This window comes from Pisolithus orientalis (assembly GCF_024613125.1).
Source record: "Pisolithus orientalis strain OTSU chromosome Unknown F5J12scaffold_38, whole genome shotgun sequence".
In the NCBI taxonomy this organism is placed as follows: Eukaryota; Fungi; Basidiomycota; class Agaricomycetes; order Boletales; family Pisolithaceae; genus Pisolithus; species Pisolithus orientalis.
Genome location: NW_026260819.1, coordinates 275,668 through 303,583, shown reverse-complemented (window position 1 = coordinate 303,583; position 27,916 = coordinate 275,668). Strand labels below are relative to the sequence as shown.

Genomic DNA, 27,916 nt, shown 5'->3' with positions numbered 1-27,916 from the left:
ACGGTGTGCTGCTTAAATGATAGTCCCTAGCTCCTTGTGAATGGGTTACCCACGTTAATAATTATGTGTGCAGTTCAGATGGGCCAAACACGATCCGAGCTGTCGGTCCGGGGTAACACCAGATTGTTGACTTGACTGTCGGGAACACATTTTCTAACAAGATATATCACTGTGTTCAGTGAACTGAGTGAACCATTTACCAACAAAGTACGAGCCCTAGGCCAGCGAACCTGCAACAGAGATTATCTCATTACAGTCCCACCGCTTCTCAGCTCACGAGCTCATTCACCCGTCAAGAGGGGGGGGGTTAGAATCCAAGTGAGATGCAGGCGAATACACTGTAGGACTCCACTGAAACAATCAATATGGAACTTTTCTGCCAGTGGAAAACTTGTCGGGACGTGGGCATACCTCTACTTGCCATCAAACAGGAGTCCATATTCCTTCACCGCACGCCACTGGGCCCAACAAGGCTGAACGTTGGCAGTCTCAAGATCGATGTGAGTGCTTTTGAAAGGTAAGGCTCCGCAAAATATCTTCGAACTACAAGTACACAGTAGCGAACTTTCTTCTGACTTTCGTACATGGTGTGTAAATAGGGCTTGAAGATGACTCTGACAGTCCACTGTCATCTCACTACGCAACTAGTAACAAATGTCGCCTGAAATCTACACCAAGATGGGTCCAGGTCAGTAGGCTGCATACTATGAGAGGGTGGCATTAACTGGAAACCGACCTCGCAGTATGAGAAGCCAGTAGTGTCGACGCAACATAACAACCCGGGACAGCATAGCCCATTCTCATAAGCCAGGGAGCAGGGTTCGTTGAACGTGTAACATTGTTCTTGCCTCTTTGCCAGACCGTCGAGCCCAGCGTTGTTGGAGTTAACAGCAGCGGCGACGACGCCATGGACGAATGGAGCAACAAAGAGGGTGAGCAAAGTGAGACGCATGGTTGACTGAAGTACGAGTCACAGGGTACGTTGGGCGAGCTGTATCACCGAGCCGGGGAGGGGGACTGGCTGGAACGAGTCCTGACGAGTTCTGTCAGTCCTTCCTTCGACCAATTTATACCTTTAGTCTCTTCAGTTTGTTTGGCACCATAAGTTCATATTAAGACAATTTGTGCGCTGCAAGCAGGCAACCATATTCAAATCGAGTGTAGTTCATATCGATAGACCAGAACTGACCAACACTGCCTGTATTTAGTTTTGGAATAACGAATGGCTTACTCATTTCAGCAATTATCGGGCAGGGGAGCTTGATCATGATGACTTACTGTAGTGCTTCAAGCCAACTTCAACTGCCCAATAACAGCAACGACCGCTACTCATATGCTTTCCGCTGGCAAGAACTACTTACCTGTAGTCTGTCGATACATAGTAGGCAGTAGTAGACCATCCCAGTAATACGAGCAAGGGATGGTGTATGCCCGGTAATACACATATGACAATAGTATGATGGCACGCATCATTGTTTGACAACACTCCCAAAGTAAATAAAAGCCCCTTGTTTGAGTTTTGGTCAACCTTTTAGTCTCTAACCAGATGTGCGGGTCGTACCTTCATAGTCTCCGGTATGGGAAGCTGGATACGGTCACGCTCAGGAAGGCAGTGGGCGAGGCGCCCGCACATGCATGGTTTGAAAACCTAACTCATCAGCCCGGTCGGACCGAACCCAGGACCTCATCTTCCGCGAATCAGAGAAGTTTGAATCTAGTGCACCGGTAAATTTGAAGAGTTAAGTCACCTTGGTTAATTCACGGTGAATTTTTCCTAATGCTCTTTGACGAGGGTGAATTTGGGTGCTATTGAGCTGAAGTACTTGGGGTCCGTTACCTTGGTTTTCGTTTTTCGTTTTCGTCATTTTGGCATTCGGCCCGTTAGAGTACCATTGCTCAGTGACATTTGACAGCCGGGCTGTGGTGGTATTTTGGTGCGTCAGAGTGCTGCTACCGTCTGCGTGGGGTGAAGTGGTGCAGTGCTTCTGCTGGTGCCAACGGTGCATTAATTGATGCATACAGCCAATCACGTGGCCTCCGCACCCCGCGCGTAATTACGTAATCCACCACCGCGTCCAAACATCGTCCAGATTTGGTAAATGTCTGAACTAACCATATTCCCGTCCTTGCCCCAGGAATGCGAATGCAATGATGAGCGGCGGAAATTTCTCGTCCGGCCAGGAAGGTGGTGTGATGGGCTTGTCCAACAGCTCCTCCACCGTGCAGGCTCCACACGGCGGGACATCTCCTACATCTTCAGCAACCCCTCCCGCTGCTCATGGGTCTCCAGAATCCATCCCCTTAGGCGAGTATTCACAGGCAACATCGCATGTCATGTCCTCTTCCTTGGCCGAAGTCATCTCGTCCATAGCATCTATGATGTCCCACGAGACCCCATTCGCGACCTCACACAATCAACCCACGAGCGAGCATATAAGTACGCGTGTTTCGGAGTCGCAATCACCCCGCACACTCTCAACGCATGTCTCTGTAACCTCCGCTGTGTCTAATTCGCGTTCATATACCAGCGTACACTCTCCCGCTCCTAGCGGCGAGTCCATATTTGGTACTATCATGAACAAATTGACCGCGCTAGAGGCAAACCATACGTTATACGCACGATATGTGGAGGAACAGATCACCGGAGCGAGGGAGGTGCTGAGGAAGTTGGGGGAGGAAGTGGGGAGATTAGAAAGCATTGTCGGTGGCTCCCAATACCTAGGGTATGGTATCCGCTCACTCCGCTTTTCGTTTTTTTTTTTAGGAGCAAATGCAATCCCAGATGTATCTGCGCACAGTACAGGAGTGGGCAAGGTAGAGACTGCGGCTGGAGCTCGAGCATAGCGAGCTGCTCTCGCGAGTCAATCATCTGGCTGATGAGGTAGGGGCGCTATTTGACTCGACGTGACTTTCTAGTGATGACGCCGGCTATAGGTTGTCCTTGAAAAGCGTCTCGGAATTGCACAACTATGTCTGCTCCTAGCAGTACTTGTGTTCATGGGATTCACGAGAGGTGCTCCGTACGTCGAGCAATCTCAGGCGGACTTCAACCGCTCCGCCCGCCAGTGGGGTACGCGGCCGCTAGGTCTCGGGAGCAACAAGGAACTTGGAGGATGGAATCCTCTGAGACTGAGAAGTCTCAGTCCGACCGTGCAACGCAATGGCGCTGAGAAGATGCCGGGTGTGTCTATTCTCCTTGGCAGACGCCTTTGGACTCATCTGACGACAGGTTCGGAGGCACGGATGGCGTTCCCTTCCTCAACATCCCAAAGACAACCTTCGTTTATTGACTTGACTCCTCGTCATCTCCCAAGGGAATCTGTGCCTTCGTCCACGAGTTCCCTGCACAAACATTTTCACGGACACCATTCAACTCGAACGCCAACACGACATAGGCAAGTGCTTTCTGTCGACCCGCGTTCGATTCCACAAGTTTTACCCATTGCCAAATCCAATTCATCCACCGCCTCTCCCCACCCAACTCCTCGATCAACTAAGCGGTTAGCACGTACTGCACACCTTCACGAAGTCAAGCTGTTCCGTCACAGACGCGGCAGCGGGGCGGGAATCGCAAGATGGCTGGAACGACGAGGCAATGAAGAAAATGAACATAACGACGATGTGTTTCGTGTCGGCCCCCCACCTTCATCTCAACCAGATAGGTCTCATGGTAGGCGCCGTGGCCCGTTCCACTCGTTGTTTCCGACAGTTCGCTCGGATGGTGACAAGGAGACAGACAGATGGATAGATACTGATATAGATGGTTCTGAAGTTACATCTGACACTGCTCCCTATGACAGCACTTAGTCTGCGCTGGACGTCATACCGTTTTTCTTATGGGTTAGTTTGATTTTCTAGTATGATACCCTATTTTCTGTTTGCTGCACTGCCCATCTTATTTCAGTATACGATTCCAGTGACCAATGACAATGCGCCTGAGCACATCTTGCAGTTTGTTAGCCCGACACTGTCCCAGATTCTGGAAGCACAAGTGGTAGAAGGGAGGTTTTTGGACTTGTGTCTGTTTGCGTGGTACTTGCCGCACCGCAGTGATGCAAAAGCCCAGCATTGCCGTGCCAGATTCCGGCTGTTGCCCAACGACAACTTGTTGCAAATCACTACAACACCTCCACGACCTATCCGTCTTTGACATTGACCAGTTTTTGGACAACTGCACGATCGTCTGTAGAATATTGAATACCGCCACCTTTCCCAACTCCTCTGAGGTGCGAGGTTTGGAATCGGGTACAGACAAGGCAAAACGAAGAAATCTTATTCAACATGTTATGTATGCACATACCATTGCTGGCAAGCACTCGTGAGGACAGAGGTAGACCCCGATCCCCGGTGTTGTTAGTTCACCCAGAAACTCTGGGCACCTCGTAACTTTACTGTTGGCTGGAAGGTAATGATGCCCGTCGTCTCGGAGGGGCGTTTATGCTATCTCCATCGCCCCGCAAAAACCGGAGGGATGCTTTAGCAGCCTTCCCTTCAAAGCCGTGAGGTGTTGTGAAAGTCGCATTGCGGACAACGAGAGAAAGAAGGTGCGAGGGGGGGCTGCATGGTTGCATCCGTTACCAATCTCTCTCTTGGGGGACAGTTGTGTCTTAAGAAGGGATGATATGAATGTGAAGGCTCGCACAGTGCAGATGAATTTTCTAAATGGGCATAGCTTACCTTAGGCCCGGGCTATACCCGACCTGTAAGCTACCGGTATCCTGGAAACCGACAAGCGTACATATGAGAATCAGAAAATTCTGGGCGCTGTGAGGTCCATGTCTCGTCTCCATTAATAAAAGCGACTCAGGCGCCTGTTGGATGTTTTGCAACAGCGTTTAATGTGACGCCCAGCACTTGGGAATGAATTCGATGAGAAATGATCAAGCGGCGACTGGAGTTGAACACGAATCATTGAAGCTGTGGTGGCAATGGATAGGTATATAGTAATGCTGCCAGATCTCGAGATGATGTTTCGATCAATCGAAGCCTTCGCCTCCCTAATTGTGACCTCATGGCCGGGCTAACGTACGGGTCGAAATCAGAAAATATGCTTTTTCTATTTGGGCCGACGATTTCCATTCGCCTTATCCCCTACAATGAGACTTACTTACCTGTATCTCTCACACAGTGCGCATGTATGGTCAAGGGAAATGACACGTTTCTCCACCGGTAGCAGACTCCAAATGGCACTCGCCAGTCCTTCGACGTGCCACGATCTCAGTATTGCTCTACTGCAATACTTCTAAGTAGTATCATGCACACTCGGGTTGTATTATCCGCGATATATTTGAGCATTCACGGATTCGATCATGGGCACCTATTCGGAGGTTGCTCAGCAAGCTCAGGTAAGCTCCTGTTTAAACGACAGCTTACTATTCGTCGCGTAAATGTGAGACGTAATTTCACTGTTTCGTGGCACGCGTACTTACCTAGGTAGCCGTTGACGAGGCTTCCACAATGCGTTCGACTGGATCAAACATGACTGTTTGCCGACAGAAAGCAATTCCCGCCCATCCATTAAAACGGTCTAGGCGATTTTTAGTATCGCGAACGATACAATAGCCAACTCACCCCCGAACAAGCCACCGAGAAAAGCAACTACCTGAGAGGTATAAAAGGATCTGCGAGGCAGCGTCACAAGCCAGCAAAGTCAGCATCTTTTGAACGGCTTTACCATGCGCCTCGCTCTGCTTTCCCTGCTCGTTGCACCTCTCCTCACTGTCGTCGCCGGTGCTGCGACCAATACAGCAAATTACGGTCTCAGTAAACTTGCAAAGAGGCAAGACGAAACGTGCAAAGCGGCAGGGGAACATTGTTGCATTGAAGCGGAATGTATGCAATGCTGTGAGGGTACATGCGTACCTAAGGATAGCAGCGGTACTGGTTCGGACGCAATCGTTGGGGAGTGTCCTGTAAGTCTATCAGTCACGCAAAGTGTATTGCATTGAGCTTACAGCGTGCTGCTTTAATGATAGTCCCAGAGCTCTTAGTGAAAAGGTTGAGAGGAGACGCCCTAGATGGTTCAAGCTAAACCCACCCAGAGGTGCTGGCTTGGATGTAATACCAGATTGTTGACTGTCGGGGACAGGTTTTCTATGTAAAAAGATATTACTGTATTTTGTTGACCAACCAATTACAACATCTACAAAACGTTTAGTCTCTTCGAGCACTTAGCATTTGCCGAGTTGAGTGACAGTACTTGCTGAGCTCTCGAACAATTCAAAGATTGTCCAAAGTGTATGGTGTAATTCGACCGTTTTGCAGATGAAGTCTAACAATCCAGCATAAGTGTTTACCATCAACAAAACCACTCGCATAATATAAGGTCGTAAAACTTACTGCAATGTCCTAAAATTCAGTACAACTGATACATAGTACTGTCTCCGTTATATACAACAATGTATTGCACTATAACAAGCGGCCAAATACAGTGTGGATAAGGGTCGCAACCCATCCATTGGCACATGATATTTTATAGCCATGTATCTCGGTGCCATTCGATGCATTTTAGTATGTTGAATTGTATTCCTCGCCATACTTTATCACACGTTCCACTGGATTTCATATGAATGCAATGACTTCTATTGCATGGTATACATTACATGATGATGCAGTCCACTGAGAGCAAGTTAGAAGCCGACAACGCTAGTACAACATTCAATGCATCCCGAAATGAGCAGCCACGCACCAGTTACAGGAATAAACGATGACAAGGTATAAGAGGGAAGCATTCGAACAACAAAGTAGGGGAAATGAAGGCAGTGTTGGGACTACTTGCGCTTGACACGCTTACGTGGTGGCTCAGCCTTGTTCTTCGAGCGCTGACCAGCACTGCCACCTTGAGATTTCTTCGTGGTCGTAGTGGGCTCTGGAGTGGGGTCCTTTCGTATGGTCTCAGTAGCTTCAGGATCCGTCAGTGGGCTCCCAACGGTCTCGCATTCATTACCTGGGTCATGGTGAAAATTTCTGTGACTGGGCCTAGGCCCTGGAGGTGATCTGGGATGGAAGCTGGTGCGATGGTCAGGTGGATCGAAGTCGTTACGTTGTGGCACTGAATGGGCATCATCTCCCAAGCTTGGTTGGATCTGCAGACCATGGTAAGCCAATGGATTGATCCGAAGCAGAACATTGCAAGTACTGCTACCTTGGCGCTGCTGTTCTTGGGTGGCAGAGTACCTTCATCGTCGCGAGATACATGAACCATGGGTGTGGGAGACATGGTAACCTGAGGCCCATTGCGACTGTCAATTGAGTGCTGCACATGTTCTTCAGTACAACGAGATTGGCGACCCGCAACCGGGGAGTCAAGGAAAGAGTCCATGTCGTCATCCTCTGATGAGTCATCCGAGTTTGCTGCTGAGATTGGTCGCCTTCGCTTGGAAGTTTGGCTGAGGCCAGGCACCTGCCTTCAAATGCGAGTAAACCTAGTTGACCGTGATAACACTCTTCGGATGCAGTACATACTTATTCCACCAGTGAAGCGTCTCTTGGGTCCATGGATGGTCTGGTTGATCTTCCAAGACCTTGACAATCTTGAGAAAGAGTTCGTAAAGGTCAACACCACCAATTGCAGATGTCCACTGCTCGGCGGAGCTGAGCGCAAAGTAGTACTGAGAAACAAGAGTTAGCAGACAGAGAGAATAAGAGCCGTAACTCCATAAGGTGACCTGTATCGCAGCATACGCAATTGTGCGAGGTGTTGGGTCAGGCAGGCCGTGTGCTACACCTTGCGGGGTTTTCGTGCCTCTGCGAGTTGGGTCCAGTGCAGATGATGGACTTGTGAAAATGTGACGAAAGGTCTACCAGTAAAGACTTCAGCCAAGCTCGCACACAATTTTCAAGTTCACATGAATACATACCCGTACTAAACCTTGGCTTCGGAGAAACCCTTTCTTCTTGTTGTTTGGGTCAAACATTTTCACGTCGTAGAGGCAAGCTGGAAACTTGCGATGTGTGATTTTTCGTGTCCCATCGTGAACCTGGTTCATGAATAGTCTGATCATATGCACTGCATGAGCAGAAGGAAACGAAGTTGAGGTAGACATACTGAGCGTTTCTATCAAACTCTTCCAGGTGTACAATTGGGCAGAGGTTCCGTGCAGTAAGAGGATGGTTCCATCCACGGGTTGACTTGGGGTCACCCTTCCGGATTGGTGGCTTCACAGACTGAGTCGTGGGGTCCTCAAGCATATATGTCAGCACGTCCCACTTGAGGCTTCCTGTGTCATTTGTTCGCGACCGAGCAGCAGCAGCAACAAGCTGGATGAAAATTAGTGAGTTTGAGACATGTCAAGTGCATATATGCACCTACCTCATCGATGAAAGTAGAAAGTGAGTCGCGCTCATGTTCAAAGCCTGAAACAAGCTCACTTCCATTATCAATATGCGAGATGAAATTCTGATAAAGTGCGATATGATAGTCTTTCTCATTCTGACTGCCAAATGCAAACAATGTTAGTGCAGTGCGTCACAAGCAGGGCATTAGTCATACGTGTATGCAGTGGAATCCTCATCTGGCTCCTCAAGTGGATCTGGAAACTCATTCTGGATCCCATCCCAGAGCACTCGTTCAAAATCCACAAAGGGGTCCATACTCATAGGGAAGAAAAACGCAGCAGATGTAAATGGTGACATTGCATCTCTGAAAGTCATCAGCTGGGGAGTCCTATGCTCATATAAACACAATGAATGTACCTCTTTTGCCTTGGGTTAGACAGACTATCAAGCAACTTTTGAAAGGAATTGTTGAGCATGACGCCTCCAGGCATGATGGTGATAGGAGAATACGAAATGAGCCGCACTACATGGTGAAGTGGCATTTCAAGCGGAGACTAAATTCACACCCCTGCCTTTACTCCTGGCGCCCACTGCCCTGATTCCACCATTGATTGTATTACATTGCAACAAGTTGCAGTAGATTGTATCTGCATGGTCCATGCTCACGCAGCGTGTGTTCCTTGTATTCTTTGTTATAATGGCTGCTTTTGCATGTGTAGGATGTAATCGTTCATTCAAGAACAGGACTGCCCTTTGTAATCACAAACGAGCCTGTAAATTCAAGATATCACAGGCAGCAAAGTCTATCCTTTCAAGGCGGAAGGAGGGACGTACTGCCCATCAAGCAAACCAGGCACTGCAGAAGGAACAGGCTAAATACATGGAGCTGGCAAATGAAACAATTAGTGATGATGTAGTAACCATAGTAAGGTGCCTTTCAATACTTAATTCGAAACACAGTATTATCTTACATATGTATGGTGTCAGGATGTGGCAGATGTCGTGCCTGCCGAACCCTTGTCACCCGAGTACCGGGTTTCTGGGTTGCCCAACCGTCGGCGTCGCTTACCAAAGAGGTTTCGTGATGATCTACCCCCGATTCAAAGCACTGCCGCCATAGCAGTCGCAGCAGCCAAATCCCCCAGGCCTGTTGAAGAAGATCATGACATTGTGCTTGATATGGAGACTGACAATGGGTCCCCTCAACCACCTTCGGAGAGCCATATCACCACTGAACCAGACCATTATGGAGTTTACTGCACATACTTCGGACCGAATCTGCCTACTTATGACCCTGATGGCATTGCTGACATCAATCACCTTTCAGATGCACCAACTTTCCCACTCCCTCAAGACCAGCAACACCGAGTTGCATCATGGTGGTCTGGATTTGGCTCATCATTGCGCTCTGTCCAAACTGACTATTTTGCACCATTCCTCAATGCAACTGTATTCCGGCTGATAAGTTGGTTTTATAATGGGACTAATGTGAAGTCACTTGCAGATCTTGATCGCCTTGTGCATGATGTAATCCTCGCCCCGGATTTTGACAGAGCTGGTCTAGAGGGTTTCCGAGCTGTAAAAGAAGTAGAAAGGATTGACGAACACCAGGGCGACCCCAATGATCTTGAATCTGCTTTCTTGGCAGCGGCTGGATGGAAAGAAACTACTGTACAAATACGACTACCGGCGGATGGCATTTTACATGCATCTGAAGACGAGGCACCCCTATTCAACATACCAGGCCTCTTTTACCGCAAGCCACTCGAGGTTCTCTGGTCAGCACTTTGTGAGACATCGGCAGAACAATTCCATTTGTCCCCATTTCACACATATGCCACTGATATTGACTCCCATGAACTACCAACACAGCGCATCTACTCAGAGATCTACAACTCGGATGCAATGGTCGAGGAACACCACAGAGTCCGAGAGCAATCACGTGCAACTGGGTGCACTCTGGAAACTGTAGTTGCAGCAATTATGTTCTGGTCGGATTCAACGCACCTTGCGAACTTTGGCACTGCATCTCTTTGGCCAATTTACATGTATCTTGGAAATCAGTCAAAATATATACGAGGCAGGACAACATCATTTGCCGCACACCACCTTGCTTACATTCCAAAGGTTTGTCCTCGCTATTTTTCCTACTGGTTCATTTATTGTTGTTATTATTATTAACATTACTTGTATAGTTGCCCGACACTCTCCAAGATTTTTATTACCAAGTGTTTAACAAGGCTGCAACTTCGGAGATTCTCACCCTATGCCGACATGAGATAATGCAAGCAATATGGTTACTGCTTCTGGACGATGATTTCATGCATGCCTATCAGTTTGGGCTGGTAGTCGAGTTTGCTGATGGGATTCTGAGGCGTGTTTTTCCACGCATCTTCACATACTCAGCTGACTACCCTGAAAAGTAAGTTCGTGCTGTGCTTTGCCAATATGTATCTCATCTCACCAACAGGGTACTTCTCGCATGCCTCAAGTTTCTGGGAGGATGCCCATGTCCTCGTTGCCTTATCAAGAAAGATGAAATTTCAATGCTTGGGACAAAGGCTGATCGAAATCTTCGCTCTAAAAGGGCACGTGTTGACAACAACAGATTTTGGTTTGTGGTGAAGAAAGTGTGGGAGTGGCTCTTTGTGAAGGGTTTGAACATAGCGAGTGCAGCAGTAAAGCGCTTGCTAATGCCGGAGTCACTTGTTCCAACAGTGGTAAGTTTTCAAGCCTGTCCAAACTATGTGATAACTTGTAATTGCCTTTGAATACTTTAGAATGCCTTCTCAACTCGACTCTCACAATTTGGGGTCAATTTTTTCTCCATGTTTGTGCCAGATCTACTACATGAGTTCGAACTTGGAGTATGGAAGGCTACCTTTACACACCTTCTCCGTGTGTTGTATGCCCATGGTGAAAATGCTATCCAAGATTTAAACAAACGGTAAGCAAGCACTACAAATAATGGTACATTTGTTGTCAAGCATTTGTGTTACAGGTACCGCCAGATACCCCCGTTTGGGCGAGGAACAATTCGAAAGTTCAGCAACAACGTCTCTGGCATGAAGCGTTTGGCTGCATGAGACTTTGAAGACCTACTTCAGGTGTGTGTGTGGTCAATCTCTTTCCACTGAATGATCTCATGTCTGAGTGTGAGTCATAGTGCACAATTCCTGTGTTTGAGAATCTTCTACCCCGTCCTTTCAATGCCATTGTTCTTGACTTACTCTTTGAGCTCGCTACTTGGCATGGACTAGCTAAGCTGTGCATGCACACAAACTCTACTCTAGATTACCTTGACACTTCTACAACACGCCTGGGCCAGATCCTCTGTCGGTTTTCACGTGAGACAAAGAAAGCTTACCAAACCCAGGATCTTCCAGCTGAAGAAGCTGCTCGTGGGCGCCGCAAAGCAGCCATGCTACTCAAATCAGCAGCAAAAGATGCGTCTGGCAGTAGGAACCTGACAGAACCCAAGCCGTGTAACTCAGACTCAGCAGGGGGAAGTGGCATCAACAGCAAGGGAAAGCAGAAAGCTGAGGGGCCAAAGCTGCGGTATCTGAACCTCTCCACATACAAACTCCATGCACTTGGTGACTATGTCAATGCCATTCGTCAATTTGGACCTACAGACAACTATACAACGCAGTTGGTAAGTTTCCAGCGAGCTACAAGCAATATCCAGTTGTGTTAAGTTCTCTTGCTGTAGGGCGAGCTCGAGCACCGACGGGTCAAGCGATTCTACCCAAAAGTTAACAAGTCTAGATTCACAGCTGGTATCTCAAAGCAGCAATGCTGGGAGCGGATCCTATTCGAGATGAATAGGCGTTATCAGCGCCAGTTGGAAAGTGATGCTTCAGGGAACACACGACAGGCTCCACCATTGAAGGGAGGATCACGTGAATCTCACCGCCTTCAGTTTGACGAGTCAGAACCACTGTCATACAGCGACCCAAAGGCTCACTATCACATGTCAGAGAGTAATAGGAACTATATTAACCTGCCAATGTGGCTTGGTAAAAACAAGGGGGACCCAGCCTTAGAAGTAAGTTTTATTTTGAATACTCCCGCACCGTGGTTCATTGGAAACAACTGATCGTTGGCCCCATGAACAGGATTTCTTACCTCAGCTCAAAGATCATGTTCTCACCCGACTCCTGGGCCAGGCTTATGATGGCGATGAACAGTCGTTCACGTCTGCTGAGCGCAGCAATGTGATAATTTTCAAGGACCGCATCTACTGCCACAAGGTTCTGCGGGTTAACTATACAACATATGACATGCGGCGTGCCCAAGATTCTCTCAATCCATGAAACTGTGCAGATGTCATGGTCTTGGCCCATGAGGATGATGAAAGCCACGAGCACCCTTACTGGTATGCACGGATACTTGGTGTATTTCACACATTTGTTGTTCACAAGGGTTCCGGGTCCATGGAGCCCCAGAAGGTGGATTTCTTGTGGGTACGATGGTTTGGGCGCGACATGTCACACAAGTCTGGGTGGCATGTCAAGCGACTCCATCGCATTGGTTTTATTCCTCATGAGGACCCTGGCACATTTGGATTCCTTGACCCTCATCATGTCATCCATGCAATTCATTTGATTCCAGCATTTGCACATGGCCGGACAGATGAATACTTGCCGCATTCACTTGCTCGACAGAAGAAAGAGAATGACGAAGACTGGGTTTACTTGTATGTGAACATGTGAGTTTCAAATGTCTCATTCACGTCTGATGTTGACCTGTCGAACATTAATCATCCATAGGTTTGTTGATCGAGACATGCTGATGCGCTTTCGTGGTGGTGGTATCGGCCACAAATCAACCCGCACAGCTACAAATGTTTTCAAGCAGGATTGTGACGATCTGGATAGGACCTGTGATTTCAGCACTACGGACAATGAAGAACATGAAAATATAACTGGAATGTCAACTATTGTGTCACCAGATGACGAAATCCAAGCTGAAGATGATGAAGAATCACTCGAAATGGAAGAGAATGGATATGATGGACTTAAACAAGTGGAGGACGAGAGCAGAAGTGTGGGAGGTATGGGCGATGATATTGATGGGCCTGATCTGGAGGAAGACAAGCTAGAGTTGGGCCCGGAGGACGGTGAGGATGAGGTGTTTCCCCAGGATGAACTTGTATGGGGTGACTACGGCGAGCTCTAATCAGGCAGGCAGCCACTGGTAAGACTTTCCTTCATCAAATGTTAGTACACAGGACTCATCGCTACAGGTTTCGTAGCGAACGGGTATTTGCCTGCCGTCGTCTGTCCTTGAGTACCTACCCCTGGTTTGCCTATGTTGGGGATTGGTTGCGTGGTGGTGGTATCGTTAGCATGTCACAAGTATTAGCTGAGGTTCGAGCTTTGGGTGCTCTGGATGTGGCATGTTCGTTTGGTAGTGACCCATCCCAATAAATTTCCAATACCTCCTAATAGATTCAAGTGCAACCTTATGGAACTGCCAGTACACTGAAATCTCCAGAATTCCCTCAATATAATGGTATGCAACCCTAGTACTACCTAGTGCAATGCGTCCGAATGTACAGGTGCACTGCTGGTGATTACATAAGCTGAGTTGAGCAAAGTCCCGAGCGCCCCGACGCTGGCATTTTGGAATACATGACGAGTGGGATACCTTTTATATTATTCTCTGTAGCTATGCTATGCATGCATCTTAATGTAATGATAAACAACACTTCTGCCTTGAGCTACATGTCCGCGACAAGAATGTATCAAGTTGGATGTGGCTACCACTACTTACATAAGTATCCATACATAAACTGGTCGAGCAGTTCGGAATACACGACCACTGGAATATCCTCATCTTAATCAAACATAAAATGCCTCTGAATGTAATGATAAACAATGCTTCCGCATCGAGCTACACGTCTGCAACAAGGATGTATCAAGTTGGATGTGGCTATCAGTACTTACATAAGAATATGACACGCGGTTGGTTTTGTCGATGACGTCATTTCAATCCCACCCTATCTCACCTCACCATCTCATTCATCCATCAAGAGGTCCAAGTCCAAGCGAGATGCAGGCGAACGTACTGTGAAATTCCGCTAAAATGTACCAGGTTTTTGAACCTACAGGTAGGTGTGGGGCATACTTGCGCATCCATGGCCAACAAGCATGAGTCCACATTACTTCAGAGTCCGCAATGGGGCTCAATCAGTTGAACGTTGACTATCGATAGAAAGCAGGTGAGAATTGCTTCACACACGGTGGAAAGCTCAATGTAAGCACTTTTGAAAGGTAAAACACTGCAAGACATCTTTGATTTACATAGTACATAGCAGACTTTCTTTAACTCGATCGCATAACATCATGAACCCATCACTCCCATCTGCGGATTTGTGGGTAGGACTGACTTGAACGTGACTTCGTTCTTCATCAACCCACTACGACGTAGAGCCACAATCGCTGCCCGGATACTGCACCATGACGTGATCCAGGTCAGTAGGCTGCAGACTGAAGGTGGCATTAACTAGAAACCGACCTTGCAGACCGGGTTTAAAATGGCACCGCAGCATGATAACCCCTCACAGCAGTTCCCACCCGGAAGGAATCGGTTGCAAGGCAGGCCATGCGCGCAACATGATTCACCATTGCACACTCCAGCATCGGGAGCGGCGACAGCACCGATGACGGCAGTGATGAATGGAGCAACGGCGAGGATAAGCAAAGTGAAACGCATGGAGGAATGAAGTATGAGTCACAGGGTACGTTGAATGAACTGTATCGCTGAGCTGACAGGAGGGGGACTGGCTAGGATGAGTCTTGCTGCAGTCCTACCAGTCCTTCCCTCGACCAATTTATAGCATTGGTCCCTTCCGTTTGTGGATGAGGACTAACCGCAATCTGCCATTGCAAGCAGGCGCAATCCACGTTCAAATTCAGTGTAGTCCACATCAACAGACCAGAAGTGATCGAAATTTTGGAATATTGTCCAAACAATACCTTTACTCAGTGGTTATTAGGCCACTTGAGTACTCGTGTGCTTCCAGCCAACTTCGGGTGCCCAACAACAGTTACGGCTGCTCTCGAATACTGTTTACTGGTAAGGACTGCCCGTGGTCTGTCATATATAGTAGGCAGTGGCAGAGCATTCCAGTGACGCGAGCGAAGGATGGTGTGCGTCTACTAATACAAACCAGGGATGGCACACGCTGAATTGCTCAGCAAGATTCGCTAAACAAAAGCAACGCTTATTTGAGCTTTAGTCAGCTCTGGTGAAGTTCCCATCTATCGATATGAACCTTGCTGTAAGCATACACTAGAAGGTGATCGGTTCAAATTGAGTGTAGTATCACTTGTTATCACGGGGAACAATCGGGGTTTTGTGTTGTCCTACCTGTGGTCAGACTATTGGGTCGGGGTCTCGTGGTGGAGACGGGACACGATCGCGTTTGGAGCATGAATAGGCATGGCGGCTCCGGATGCGTACAGGGGTTAACGGCGACCAAGGTCGCAGAAATAGATTCAACACCAGAAATCCAAAGCCGACAATTCAAGCAATGCAAAAGCTCAAAGCTCGAGGGTCCTAGAATATACAGGCAAGACCTGACACACCAGACAGTTGATAATGATCGGAGAAGAAACAACAGTGCCTGGATGTAATGGGGTACTACTAGACCTTACTAGGTGTTAAATGGCCGTCACTCCCCTTCCTAGTCAGGATCATACTAAGTGAAGCAAGCTTCTGCTCGGCCTAGCATGATCAGCTGGGCTTCGTTTGATTTCCTATCGAGGAAAGTAAACGCTGAAAATTAGCGCCATCATCAGTGTCATTGGCATATCTTTTCAGTATTGACTGGTACTGTTTTCCATTCACTTTAGGTACCGATTTTCACCACCAATGGCGCTGATTTCTAGTCACAACCAGCTCTCCGGATCATCACGTGAATGATAATAGGAACAGTGTGGATACACATAGTGGCCAGAGCCCGGACTGGTAGGGGGTGACTGCGAGTGTATGGAGTATGCAATCAGTGACAAAATACGTGGCACCGGAAATCATTGCTGTTAAACTCAAGAGTGGTGAATATCAGTGTGCTTACTTCCTACAGTGTCCTTGGCCCAATTGCTCTGCACAAGTCTTGGAATTCCACACTCGTACATATTTTAGCAGATAATAAAATAGCTCTGCAGCACACAACATGAAAGTACATTGCTATAATTGAGGGTCAAAACAATAATTGCGTACAAGAAAATGCCCAAGATGATGATTGCAAACTGCTGCAGGAAGTGAAGGAATGGGATAGTGATGGAAGGGATGATCAGAAGCCATTCCCCCTCCTTGCACATCATGAGGCGTTCTTCTGGCAGGTAGCATGTAAATTCCCCAAGTCGTGGTCCGGATATCAGTACTTCATTGTTCAGTATTAGTTAAAATGTTCTCATTGACCTGCTTACATGTGAGAGTGGGGAGCTTGGTAGCCGTCGACGAACGCAGGAACTGTTCGACATAGGGAGCGCCTCTCGTGAAGCCCATAAATACAAGCACTACCAGAAGCAGGCATAGTTGTGCAATTCCGAGCCAAGGACAACCTATAGCCGGAATCCTACTTCACCAGCAAAGTATATTTTTGGCTTGCTAGAGCAACTCACTGTTCGATCTCCAATCGCAGTCTTTGTCTTTCCCACTCCTGCACCGAGCGCAGATACATCTAGGATGGCATCCGTCTGATGCACGAAAATAGCAATGAGCTGTTACAATACTCGGGAACCACACCCGATGGAAAGAAGAAGAAGCGATGACGCACGTGTGTACGGTGCAGGGCTTCGCTAGTCCCGAAGAGGGCCTGATCATTCTAAGAGTTGGAGCATGTCTCTGCAAGTCTAGAATGTTTCCGCACGTTCACCGATGGATCTGTACTTACGCCTTGAAGAAACACGATGCACATTGTGTAAGGACCTCTTCAACGTCGAGAATAGAAGGAGCTTGTTACTTGCTGCCTGGATCAGTGGCCCTTTGTTATCATCCAAGTCCCATGATGGCAGGCGAACACGCATCGAAATCGAGGTGTGTAAGTATCCACCAATCGTAGAGGTCGCTTGTATGATAAGCCGATAAGTGAGGTGTTGCAACGAACCAATTTGCTCAGCGACACGCACATTCTACAACTCTGGTGGGCACCGTACGAAGTGGCAGTCTTGTTAGTTCCCGGAACCTGCTCGTCTTCGCTCCCGAGGTCTGAGAAGAGAGCCTGGTGAGTTTAAGCATCCCAGCGTTGGGGTTGATAATACACTGCTGCAGCTCAGGGATGAAAGTCGTGGGACACTGGCGTCTGCTGTGCTCTCCGGTGCGTTGGATCTCCATTCTCCAAACACTTCGTTCAAATTGGGCTATACCGCTGCGCAAGTTGGCTTTTAGTATCAAACCCGAACGCTGCGTGCTGTTGCACTTGATAACTACAAAACGAAGCTTATTGTATTGACTATATCGGATACAACTTTGTTTTCAAGTTCAGCGAGTTGACTCCCACATCCTGCTTTCAAGTTCTAGATTACAGGCGAAGATTACATATGGTAAACGTTCAGACAATCCGCCCGCCAGCGGGGTATGCAGACACTAACTCTCGGGAGAAACAAGGAAGTTGAAGGCCGGAATCCCATTCGACTGAGAAGTTTCCGCCCAGCCGTGCAATGCAATAGCGCTGGGAAGATACCCGGCGGGTTTTTTTCTGGCGGGCACACTCATCTAACGACAGGTTCGGAGACACAAATAGCGTTCCCTTCGTCAACATTCCACAAATAATCTCCGTTTATTGGCCTGAATTCTCGTCATCTCTCGAAGGAGATTGTGTCTTCGTCTACAAGTTCCCTGCACAAACATTTGTACGGGCACCATTGGACTCGAACGCCAGTGTGACATAGTAAGCAAGTAATTGCTGTTGACCCTCGCTCGGTTCCACAATGAAGTAGTGCGTGAGAGCCTCCGCGCAATGAATCGAGTTCAGGGGGAAGCTGTAGGCTAATGACTATAACCACATATCTGAAGTTGTATCTGATACTGCTGTCTATGACAGCGCTCAGTTGCGCTGCACTTCGCATCACTCATTTATGGGTTAGTTTAATTACGTATTTATGAAACCTTGGTTTCCGTGTGCTGCACTGTTAATCTCATTTCAACATACGAGGGGATTGGGAACCTGCACCAACAATGCGTGAGTAAGGGTGTAAGTTGATGAGAGAAAGGAATCTTTTGGGACGTACGCCTCCTATCATGCCATATTCGTGGCCAGGTTCAACGACAACTTGCTGCGAAGCACCGCAACTCCTGCATGACCCATCCACATATCTGGTGATCACCAGTTTTGGACGGGTACACGATCGTCTGCAGAATATCGAATAGTGACACCTTGCCCGGTTTCATTGAACAGCGAGGTTCAGAGTCGGACTTGTCGCAGCAGCTCAACTCCGCGGATACTAAGGGATCTTATGAAACACGTTATGTACACACCGTTCCTCCCACACATTCGTGAGGACAGAGCTAGACCCAATCCCCGGTATCCTTATCCCGAAGTTCCGGGCACACCGCCACTTACCGTTGCATGGAAAGTAACGACGCACGCTGTCTCAGACTCCCGGAGACATGTACCTCTCGTACTTTAATGCCCTGCAAAAACCGGAGCGATTCTTTAGCAGTTATCCCTTCAAAGTTGAAGGGAATGAAGATAGCCGCATTAAGGACGATGAGAGCGGTGGTGTGAGTAGTGGTGCGCGCTGCAGGGTCAACTGCACATGAATTTTCTGAATTAGCATAGCCTACCTCGGCGTGTCCCACTATACCCGGCTATTAAGATACCGGAAACCGATAAGCGTAGACATGCAAATCAGAAAAATCTGGGCGCTCACTACTTGCTATGCAATAATATATGATATGATGACTGGTACCTGGAAGTAAATCCGGTGAAATCACCAAGCGACGACCGTGGTTGAACACGAATCATTGGAACTGTGGGGTTGGTTGACGGTAATCATACTGCTGCCAGATCTCGAGATGATGTTTCAGTGGGACTTGGCAATTGAAGCCTTCGCTTCCCTGGATGTGCCCTCATGAGCAGGCTCACGTACGGGTGGAAATTAGAAAAATCTGATTGACACATTTGTTCTGTGGAGCGACGATTTCCATTCGCGTTATTCCCTACAAATAAAACCTGCTTACCTTGTTCCCCCACACCGTATGTGTGGTCAAGGGAAATACCACGTTTTTCCCCACGAATGCGATATTGGTAGGCATCAAATGGGACACACAGTCCAATTACCAGTCCTTTGGCATATTGCAGCTCTAGGATGGCTCAACGCTCGGGTCGTATTGTCCGCAATTTACGTGAGCCATTATGGACACCCATGCGGAGCTGCTCAGTAAGCCCCTGCTTAAGTGCACGACCTACGGTGAGAGCTCACCATCCGTCATGTAAATGCGGAACGTGATGTCACTGACGACTGTTTACCGACAGAAAGCGATTCCCGCCCGTCCGTCGAACCGGCCTAGGTAATTTTTGGTATCGTGAACGACACAATGGCCAACTCACCTCCGAACAAGCTACCGAGAAAAGCAACTACCTGAGAGGTATAAAAGGGTTTACGAGGCAGCGTCAGAAACCAGCAAAGTATACCTTGAACGGCTCTACCATGCGTCTTGCTCTGCTTTCTTTCATTGTTGCACCTCTCCTCACTGTTGTCGCCGGTGCTGCAGCCAACATAGGAACTTACGGTCTCAGCAACCTCGCGAAGAGACAGGACGGTGTATGCAAAGCGGCGGGGGAACATTGTTGCATTGATGTAAAGTGTGAACCATGCTGTGAAGGTACATGCGTACCTAAAGATAGCAGTAGTAGCGGATCGGACGCCATTGTCGGGAAGTGCCCTGTAAGTGCTTCAGTCGCACAATGTGTATTCCATTAAGCTTACAGTGTGCCGCTTAAATGATAGTCCCAGAGCTCTTGATGAATAGGTCAAGGGGAGACACCGACGTTATGTGTGGAGGGTTGGAACGAGCTTGGCAAACCCACTCAGAGTAGTTGGTTGGGATGTAACACCAGTTTGTTGACCATCAGGAACGAAACTTGATATCGCTGCATTTAGTGAGCTCTTGATAAACTAAGATATACGACGTTCCCCAACGAACCTGCTGCAGCGGTTATTTCATTACAAAATTCCACCGCAGCTCTGTTCACGAGCCCATTTATCCGTTGAGGGTGCGGAAAGGAGTTAGAGTACTAGTCCAAGCTCGCGAGGTGCAAGCAAACATAACATAGTAGAATAAACTGCTTTGGGAAACTCATCTCATTGGGGTGCTGGCATACCTCTGCATCATGCACGACCAACAAGCAAGCGAGTCCACAGTACTTCGGAGTCCGCCACTGGGCCCGACAAGCGAGAATCGTTCCACACACGACGGACTCAATGTGACCTCTTTTGAAAGGTAAGACTCTGCAAGACACTTTTGATACACATAGTGGCAGACTTTCTTCTAGCTCGATGGCGTAACATCATAAACCCGTCATTCTCATTCGTACATCGTGTGTAGATAGGACCTGAACATGACCCGACTCATCCGTCAACCACTGCACCTGACTAACTGGCACACGGAACAGTAGTTTGCCAAGTTGCAAAGCGATTACTACACCATCACGAGGCCCAGGTCAGTACTGCAGAATATGAGGGCCGCATTAACTAGAAACTAACCTCGCAGAATCCAACTCTGTCTTGGTTAGGTGGGTATGCTGTACAAGTCAACCCAGGACAGCAGACCAGAGTCGATTCGAAAATGGTACAGGATAGGCCTGGCGCGCCACAGCCCCTCCTTTCCAGACCATCAAGCCCAGCATTGTTGGAACTGATAGCGGCGCCGACGACGGCAGTGATGAACGGAGCGACGAAGAGGGTAAGCAAAGTGAAACGCATGGTTGACTGAAATACGAGTTACGGAGTACTCTGGACGAGCTGTGCCACTGAACCAGGGAGGTAGAGCAACTGAAATAAGTCCCTCTTCCTTCGACCGATTTATACCTTTAGTCTCTTCGGTTGGCGGGTGGTGTTCGGCATCGTACGTTCATATTACCACAATCTGTCATTGCATGATTGCAAGCAGGCATGCAAACCGAAGAACAGTCCCACTAGTCGCACCACTCGTACCTGTTTCATACCCGCATTATCATCTTTCGACCAGGGCAGGGTATATCAACACTGCGATAACGGCCAGGTAACACCGTGCTCTGAACTTGCTTGTGATTTTTTGGGTATTTTGTAGTACTTAAGCCATGATTCCCTCTATCTACTTTCTTACTGCATCACACAAATCGCCGTGCATGACGCGGACATGTATGTGTGCACTTTGAAAGGGAGATTACCACAGCAGGAACTGGACTGCCATGTTCCTTGGTCTGCCATTTGGTGGATGGCAATCTCTGCCGCCGATCAATCACCGCGCCGAGGGCGCGTGTCTTCGAAGCCGAATAGTAGCGCCATGTAGATCTCCTCATGTACTTATGCAGAGCTCTATTTTTTGCCTACATAATAAATACCGACATATTGCAATTTTAGGGCCTCGTCTCAAGAGGATCATGTCCTCCTTCAATCAATAACTTAATATTTAATCACAAAGCATCGAGGTATGTGAAAAATCCCCCCTTCCCGACAACACTTCGTACGGTGCCCACCAGAGCTGTGGAATGTGCGTGTCGCTGAGCAAATTGGTTCGTTGCGACACCCCGCTTATCGGCCTATCATTCAAGCGACCTCTGCGATTGGTGGATACTTACACACCTCGATTTCGACGCGTGTGTTCGCTTGCCATCATGCGACATGGATGGTAATAAAGGGCCACTGATCCAGGCACGATCCGATGGCAAGTAATAAGCTTCCTCTATTCTCGACGTTAAAGAGGTTCTTACACAATGTGCCATCGTGTTTCTTCAGGGCGTAAGTACAGATTCTTCGTTGAATATCATTGAGGCCGAGAATAAACGGTGAACGTGCGGAAACATTCTAGACTTGCAGAGACATGCTCCAACCCTTAGAGTGATCAGGCCCTCTTCGGGACTAGCGAAGCCCCGCATCGTACACACGTGCGTCATCGCTTCTTCTTCTTCCATCGGGTGTGGTTCCCGAGTATTGTAACAGCTCATTGCCATTTTCGTGCATCAGATGGATGCCATCCTAGATGTATACTGCGCTCGGTGCAGGAGTAGGGAAAGACAAAGACTGCGATTGGAGATCGAACAGTGAGCTGCTCTAGCAAGCCAAAAATATACTTTGCTGGTGAAGTAGGGTGCCGTTTCACCCAACGTAGCGTTCTAGTGTCGATTCCGGCTATAGGTTGTCCTTGGCTCGGAATTGCACAATTATGTCTGCTTCTGGTAGTGCGCTTGTATTTATGGGCTTCACGAGTGGCGCTCCCTATGTCGAACAGTTTCCAGAGTTTAATCACTCTGCCCGCTGGCGGGATACGTGGGCATTAAGTCTGGAGAGCAACATGAAAGGAGGCTAGAATCAGTTGAGAAGGCTCAGTCTTGCCGTGCGTCGCACTAGTGCCGAGAAAAGGTCTATTCTCTTTTAGCGGGCACCTGTGGGCTTTCTGACGACAAGTTCAGAGATACGGATGGTGTCCCCTTTATCAACATCCAAAGACGATTTTAGCTTAATAGTTTCAGTCCCCGTGATGTCCCAAGGGAATCCGTACCTTTTTCGTCTATGAATTCTTCCGCGGCCTCCTCACCCTACCCCGAAGAGGCCAGGACGTGCCGCACACCTTTACGAAGGTACGAAAAAAAAAGGGCACACACTTCGTTTATTTTATTATATTTTATTATGGAAAATGGGCTTACAATCTACCGAACACCGTAATTGCGAACCGAATAGACCACGCTGACGGGTTAGGAAGTTATAATTGGTAGGAGCATCAGGCCTATGGAAACGAGTACTCTCCCACTTGAAATTATTACTCGTTCAACTTGCTCTCTCTAGTTTCGGGCATCGTTACTTCGCTTTTGCTCTTTGCCGCCCCGTTCATCAGTGCGGCTGTCAGGGCTTCTATTAGCCCCCAACGACTTGGGACTGGATGCTCCTGCAAGGAGGATATGGCTCACTGAAAGGACCTTGCACCCCCAGAGAATCGTGCTGGCCTGTCCTGTAGTGGTTTGATTTGCTCACCAATATCGATAGCATCAGACTAGTTTGCGGTAGTTATCTGGATTTAACGGATGCTGAGTAGTGAACATGACATGCTTCTGTTGGATTCCTGTGACGAGTCTTGGTGGTATATGAGTAGTCGTGTGTAACGTGTCCACTCGAACTTGGTTTCCGCGGTGTATAGTCATAATGTGAGCCACAAAGAAATAAAGAAAAACTGGTTTCAGATGGAAAACTTTGAAGGAATGTTAAAACCTGAAGAAACTATTATTAACGAGAAGCCAACTCGTACTGGATACGGTTTTCTGGTTTTCTAAAGGGCTGCCCGGCGCATTCTGTTGTAGATTTCAGTCGGGCTTCGGACATACATATCCTTGGACATCTCTTGGTTGATATCGTCGGGACACAGGTAGCAGTGGATTCGAAAGTGAAGGTAAGGATCGTTGATGTTTATGTAAGTTGCAGCTCGATCATGTCTGATAGTTCAGCATGTGACAGTGATCTGCAACAGAGGGTCATAGCACATACGTACCCAAAACATATTCCACTCCCTACAGAAGGGTCAAGGATTGCTACAGAGATAGATCATGGAAGCAGAGGCAGGTGGTATTTCTGGTGAATGTCTGGACAACTGCAAGGTGGAAGGGAAGATCGCAAACCGGTATCTTTTGTCAAACGAGTATGTCGGGCCTTGCAGGAAGGTGTTGGCATGTATATAAGGAGAGGTGAATACTGGTCTGGATGCCAGCCCTTCTATGAAGCGTTGGAAGCTGTTCTTTCCTGGTTGAAGCTGGGGAGCAACGTGAGTTTGGCTTTGATCACGTGACTTACGCTCCGTCACCGCTCGAACCCAAACATACCTCACAGAACCGTCGCGTGCTGGGGTTCGCGAAATTCATCCACTGCGGGCGACGCCCCATTTGGATCACTGCGCAGCTCAAAGTAATCTATACGATGTGGAGCATTTCAAGAACCGGATGATTTTCCAAACAGCATTCCAAATGCCTCTGCGGTGCGATGCGCGGCCAATGTATCCGCTTGCAACCCTAGACGTCGGCTGGGCAGTACTAGGCAGTTGCCAATGTAGGCATTGGCAGCTTCTTCTCCATTCTGAAGAATGGATTCATGCACCCCGGGACCTTTCTGAGACCCTGTCGTCCGCACGACGTCGGTAGGCAACGTCAAAAAGGATCAGAATGTTCACTAACTTCGTTGGGAGCTGACTCCTTGTCTGTGTTTAAATGGCAAGAAAAGTGCATAACTACTGAGTGGAACATAGTGGAAGTAGAACAGGAGTTGTGTAGGATCGAAAGAACTAGTCACTACGTATAGGGGGCCACTGACAAATTTGGGCATTTTGATTTTTAGGGTGATCAGTGATTCTGCCAGCCAATCACAGCATGCCAACAGTGGTTGGCCAGCAATTTTGGCTTCCGACGTTTGCAGGTCACCTTATACCACCGACGTACCAACTCACAAGGTGGTTGAATGGTTCATTGCGGCAGTCTGCCTACATTGTTGATGCAAACTAATGTCATCGTGGATCCCTTCAGTCAAGCCCATTACCATGCCAGGTGGAATAAACTAGCCGTATCTTGGATGCTGGTGAAGGAGCAATGCAAAGTTAACAAGTAAACCGAGGGCGATTTTTGCACTCACGAGCACGATGGAGCAGTAGGAGAATGAGTCGATCATTCTTCCACGTCACTGAGCCAGCAGTGCCATGGAGCCTGGAGACATTTACACTCAGTGCTTCTTTCAGAACGCGCAGACGTCAGACTTCATCTCGTCCATGGTGGAAGAGAGGTGCATCTGGTACTAGTTCGGAAACATTGTGACAATGAAAAGATGCTAACGTATTTGTTGACCGTTTTAAAGCTCGCGGCTTGTTAGCCTGTGGGGACTTCGCCATGAGACCAGCTGTAAGCACCCGGGAGTGGGTAAGGGTTCGGAGAGACCAGGGAGTCCCAGCATGGCAGGTGCGAACTGTCTCCCAGTCCCCATCACACGGACGCTCAGTGACATAAACACGGAGGAATTCTCCTAACTGTTCTGTTTCAGTGCCAAAGAACCCAGTCTGGGGTGGTCAGTCTTACCTTAAGCACAAACTAACTCACACATCTCACCATCCTAGCTGGGGGATCGTATCTCCGTTGTCAATGATCCACAGCGAAACCGCACTCTTATGTAGGCTCCCAGCAGCATCTCTGGGGTCTTAATATCGGAAGGTACACCCAGGCCAAGCCTGAAACGGGGATCATCCGACGTCCCATCTTGTCCGTTCATAGCTTCGCGGGTCTTGGTGTCACCATATGGCATCGCGTGTAAGTATGTGTAAGTATCATATACGGCGAAAATCTGTACGTAGCGCGTCAACAACAGCAAGCCCGAGTTAGGGATATGCTCGCAAGCGCGGCTGCGCGGACTTCGCTAGTTCTAATGGGAACATCATCGTCGAGCCGACCAACCGGATGACATGCCCGTTTCTGGCGTTCCGTTGGAAGGCTGATCTCTCCCATCATGGTGCTTGATGACCATAGAACTAGTCACGACAGGAGTCGACACGAATACATTGTCTATGAGACCCTTGATCCTCACCTCAGCCAATGTCATTCGACATCCAGAGGCCGGCGCCATAAACTGTGCACCTCTGTTCGCTACACCTGGATACGACAATGACATCCTGCTCTCCCTTCGTACAGTCTCGACTTCTGTATTGCAGCAGGAATCAGTTAATCTCTGCGGTGCAGCCTTTCTGTACCGAAAGGAGGACCCGCCAACCGGTCTGGTTGCAATCGTGTCAATCCAACTACCTTCGTTCCCGGGCGGCTGACCGATGACAGTTGGTTACTCGAACCGCATGACGAAGGCCAAGAGACGCTCTAAGACCAAATTGCTCTATGGTATCGAGCCGATACTAGTTTGCTCGACGTCGTATGCTACATTTTCTGGCGTCGTTGTGCGTAATTTCAAGTATGCAGTTGCGCGGATAGTGTAGTAATTACCTACAAGTTCGACGATCAAAATATTGACGATGGCGATGAGTCGGACCTAGCAACTGGGCTATGTGCTTCCACTACAACTCGCCCGATCTTTTGACCCGTTCCTCCTAAGGGGCCATCAACAACTAAGACCTGAGTCGCGGAAGTGTTTGGCCCTTGGGAATGGTTGTGAAAAAGAAACAGATATGGATAACTTCTTGGTAACGCACATTGCAATGCGACTATTATTCTTCAGCTGTAAGTACTATGGAATAGAAGAACGCCCGGCTGTGTCATCAAGCTTCAAGGACGTTAAATTGTATGCAGTTAAAGCATACTCACCGGAATATGACACCTGTCCAGCATTTTCCGCGCTGCCTCTTCTTCAGCGATGCTCCCGTCCTCGATTCCCTCTCCATCGGGCAGACCTTCACGCTCGAAATCTGCAAGTCCCTCTTCGCGTGGATGCTGATATGTGCGTATGAGCATGGCAAGATGAGACGTGCGTGCTTGGTGACAGGCGCAAGAGCTATTGTGAGGGGATTGCATGATACCGAGCGAAAATACGGAAGAGGTGCCGCATAAACACCTTTCGAAAAGAGAGGGATATGATATTGGGTGTCGTTCAATGAGTTTATTCGATCCTTGTATGTCGCTCAGATTCTCAACTGAGATGCTCCTTGTCGATGGTCACCAAGTAACAGCGAATAACGCTTGGGTGGGTTCTGTGGTATTAATAAAGATGGTGCGTAATAAGTAGCAACTGGAGGACGTGTGCCCTGGTAGGCAGCTGGTGGGGATCATGATGTGCGAGGGCCGTTGCCGAGATCACCTTTTTGCCTTTCCCATACACTACGTCTCGGTCATTTTTTATTTGAGGTCGTTGTGAAAAAGGAGAGGTGCTCATTGCCTAAGGTTCTCTGTCGCCCCGTCATGCCTTGCCCAGGTCAATAGCGATGGTGACGGTCTAGTCCGAGGGCGCTGATCAAGAAGCTACATACAGTTTGGACAACTGCGTTAGACATGTGGTCCAGGCGGAGCCGAAGGCACAGGAATAATGACCCGTGCTTTTCATGGACCTCAGCTTCCTGTGCTCTCTCACACCTCGACATCGACCAACTGTGGTAACTGGTAAGCTCCTTCCCGGCTCTTTGATCTGCGTGACTGGAGCAGCGTAGAGCTCAATTGTCTTTCCGCTCACTGCCAGCCAACTTGTGCCTTCTCCATCCATCGGTGGGGTTTCTTGGGTTCATCGTTCCGTTACAAGCATTGATCTCCGAGCAGTCCTATCTAGAACTTGAAACTTACCGACACTCAAGATTAGATTATCTGCTCAATACTGTGTTTACCAGTGAGTTCTTTCACCATCGTTACAGTAATCAGTTTTTCTGATTCGGGCAGCATTTTGACATTAACGGTTGCTTCCCCTTATATCTTCCTCGTGTCCAAGGAATCACGTATGACTACTGTTCCTTGCTTATTGCAACTGATTAC

General features: G+C 48.3%; 6 protein-coding genes across 6 annotated transcripts; 4 read left to right on the top strand and 2 right to left on the bottom strand.

The window, feature by feature from the left end:
• Positions 1-504: 504 nt before the first annotated feature.
• On the bottom strand, positions 505-1,301 carry F5J12DRAFT_854655 (uncharacterized protein). Its single transcript, XM_051746638.1, has 3 exons — positions 1,279-1,301; positions 737-1,226; positions 505-668 (listed from the first exon to the last, which is right to left on the bottom strand). Exons 2-3 carry the CDS (start codon positions 950-952, stop codon positions 645-647), a joined length of 240 nt encoding a protein of 79 aa, XP_051596509.1. The 5' UTR covers positions 953-1,226; positions 1,279-1,301; the 3' UTR covers positions 505-644.
• An 850-nt stretch (positions 1,302-2,151) lies between these two features.
• F5J12DRAFT_958574 (uncharacterized protein) lies at positions 2,152-3,851 on the top strand (the record flags this gene model as incomplete). The annotated part of the gene is made up of 5 exons (XM_051749903.1): positions 2,152-2,700; positions 2,765-2,784; positions 2,845-2,881; positions 2,935-3,181; positions 3,230-3,851. 5 exons carry the CDS (start codon positions 2,152-2,154, stop codon positions 3,805-3,807), a joined length of 1,431 nt encoding a protein of 476 aa, XP_051596508.1. The 3' UTR covers positions 3,808-3,851.
• A 1,824-nt stretch (positions 3,852-5,675) lies between these two features.
• F5J12DRAFT_854633 (uncharacterized protein) lies at positions 5,676-6,167 on the top strand (the record flags this gene model as incomplete). The annotated part of the gene is made up of 1 exon (XM_051746637.1): positions 5,676-6,167. One exon carries the CDS (start codon positions 5,676-5,678, stop codon positions 5,946-5,948), a length of 273 nt encoding a protein of 90 aa, XP_051596507.1. The 3' UTR covers positions 5,949-6,167.
• Positions 6,168-19,842: 13,675 nt separating this feature from the next.
• On the top strand, positions 19,843-20,566 carry F5J12DRAFT_854594 (uncharacterized protein). Its single transcript, XM_051746636.1, has 3 exons — positions 19,843-20,177; positions 20,241-20,392; positions 20,446-20,566. Exons 1-2 carry the CDS (start codon positions 19,941-19,943, stop codon positions 20,253-20,255), a joined length of 252 nt encoding a protein of 83 aa, XP_051596506.1. The 5' UTR covers positions 19,843-19,940; the 3' UTR covers positions 20,256-20,392; positions 20,446-20,566.
• A 300-nt stretch (positions 20,567-20,866) lies between these two features.
• F5J12DRAFT_854591 (uncharacterized protein) lies at positions 20,867-21,599 on the bottom strand. Its single transcript, XM_051746635.1, has one exon. It carries the CDS (start codon positions 21,213-21,215, stop codon positions 20,985-20,987), a length of 231 nt encoding a protein of 76 aa, XP_051596505.1. The 5' UTR covers positions 21,216-21,599; the 3' UTR covers positions 20,867-20,984.
• Positions 21,600-24,891: 3,292 nt separating this feature from the next.
• F5J12DRAFT_929225 (uncharacterized protein) lies at positions 24,892-27,007 on the top strand (the record flags this gene model as incomplete). Its single annotated transcript, XM_051749484.1, has 10 exons — positions 24,892-25,256; positions 25,320-25,420; positions 25,503-25,526; positions 25,633-25,765; positions 25,876-25,964; positions 26,045-26,224; positions 26,285-26,400; positions 26,497-26,741; positions 26,812-26,897; positions 26,943-27,007. Exons 1-10 carry the CDS (start codon positions 25,165-25,167, stop codon positions 27,005-27,007), a joined length of 1,131 nt encoding a protein of 376 aa, XP_051596504.1. The 5' UTR covers positions 24,892-25,164.
• Between the last annotated feature and the right edge of the window lie 909 nt (positions 27,008-27,916).

Coding starts and splice junctions, on each gene's coding strand:
- F5J12DRAFT_854655 (XM_051746638.1), bottom strand. CDS start 952: ATGCGTCTCACTTTGCTCACCCTCTTTGTTGCTCCATTCGTCCATGGC. Junction 669..736: donor CTGGCTTCTCATACTGCGAG/GTCGGTTTCCAG, acceptor ATCTTGGTGTAG/ATTTCAGGCGACATTTGTTA.
- F5J12DRAFT_854594 (XM_051746636.1), top strand. CDS start 19,941: ATGCGTCTTGCTCTGCTTTCTTTCATTGTTGCACCTCTCCTCACTGTT.
- F5J12DRAFT_854591 (XM_051746635.1), bottom strand. CDS start 21,215: ATGCGTTTCACTTTGCTTACCCTCTTCGTCGCTCCGTTCATCACTGCC.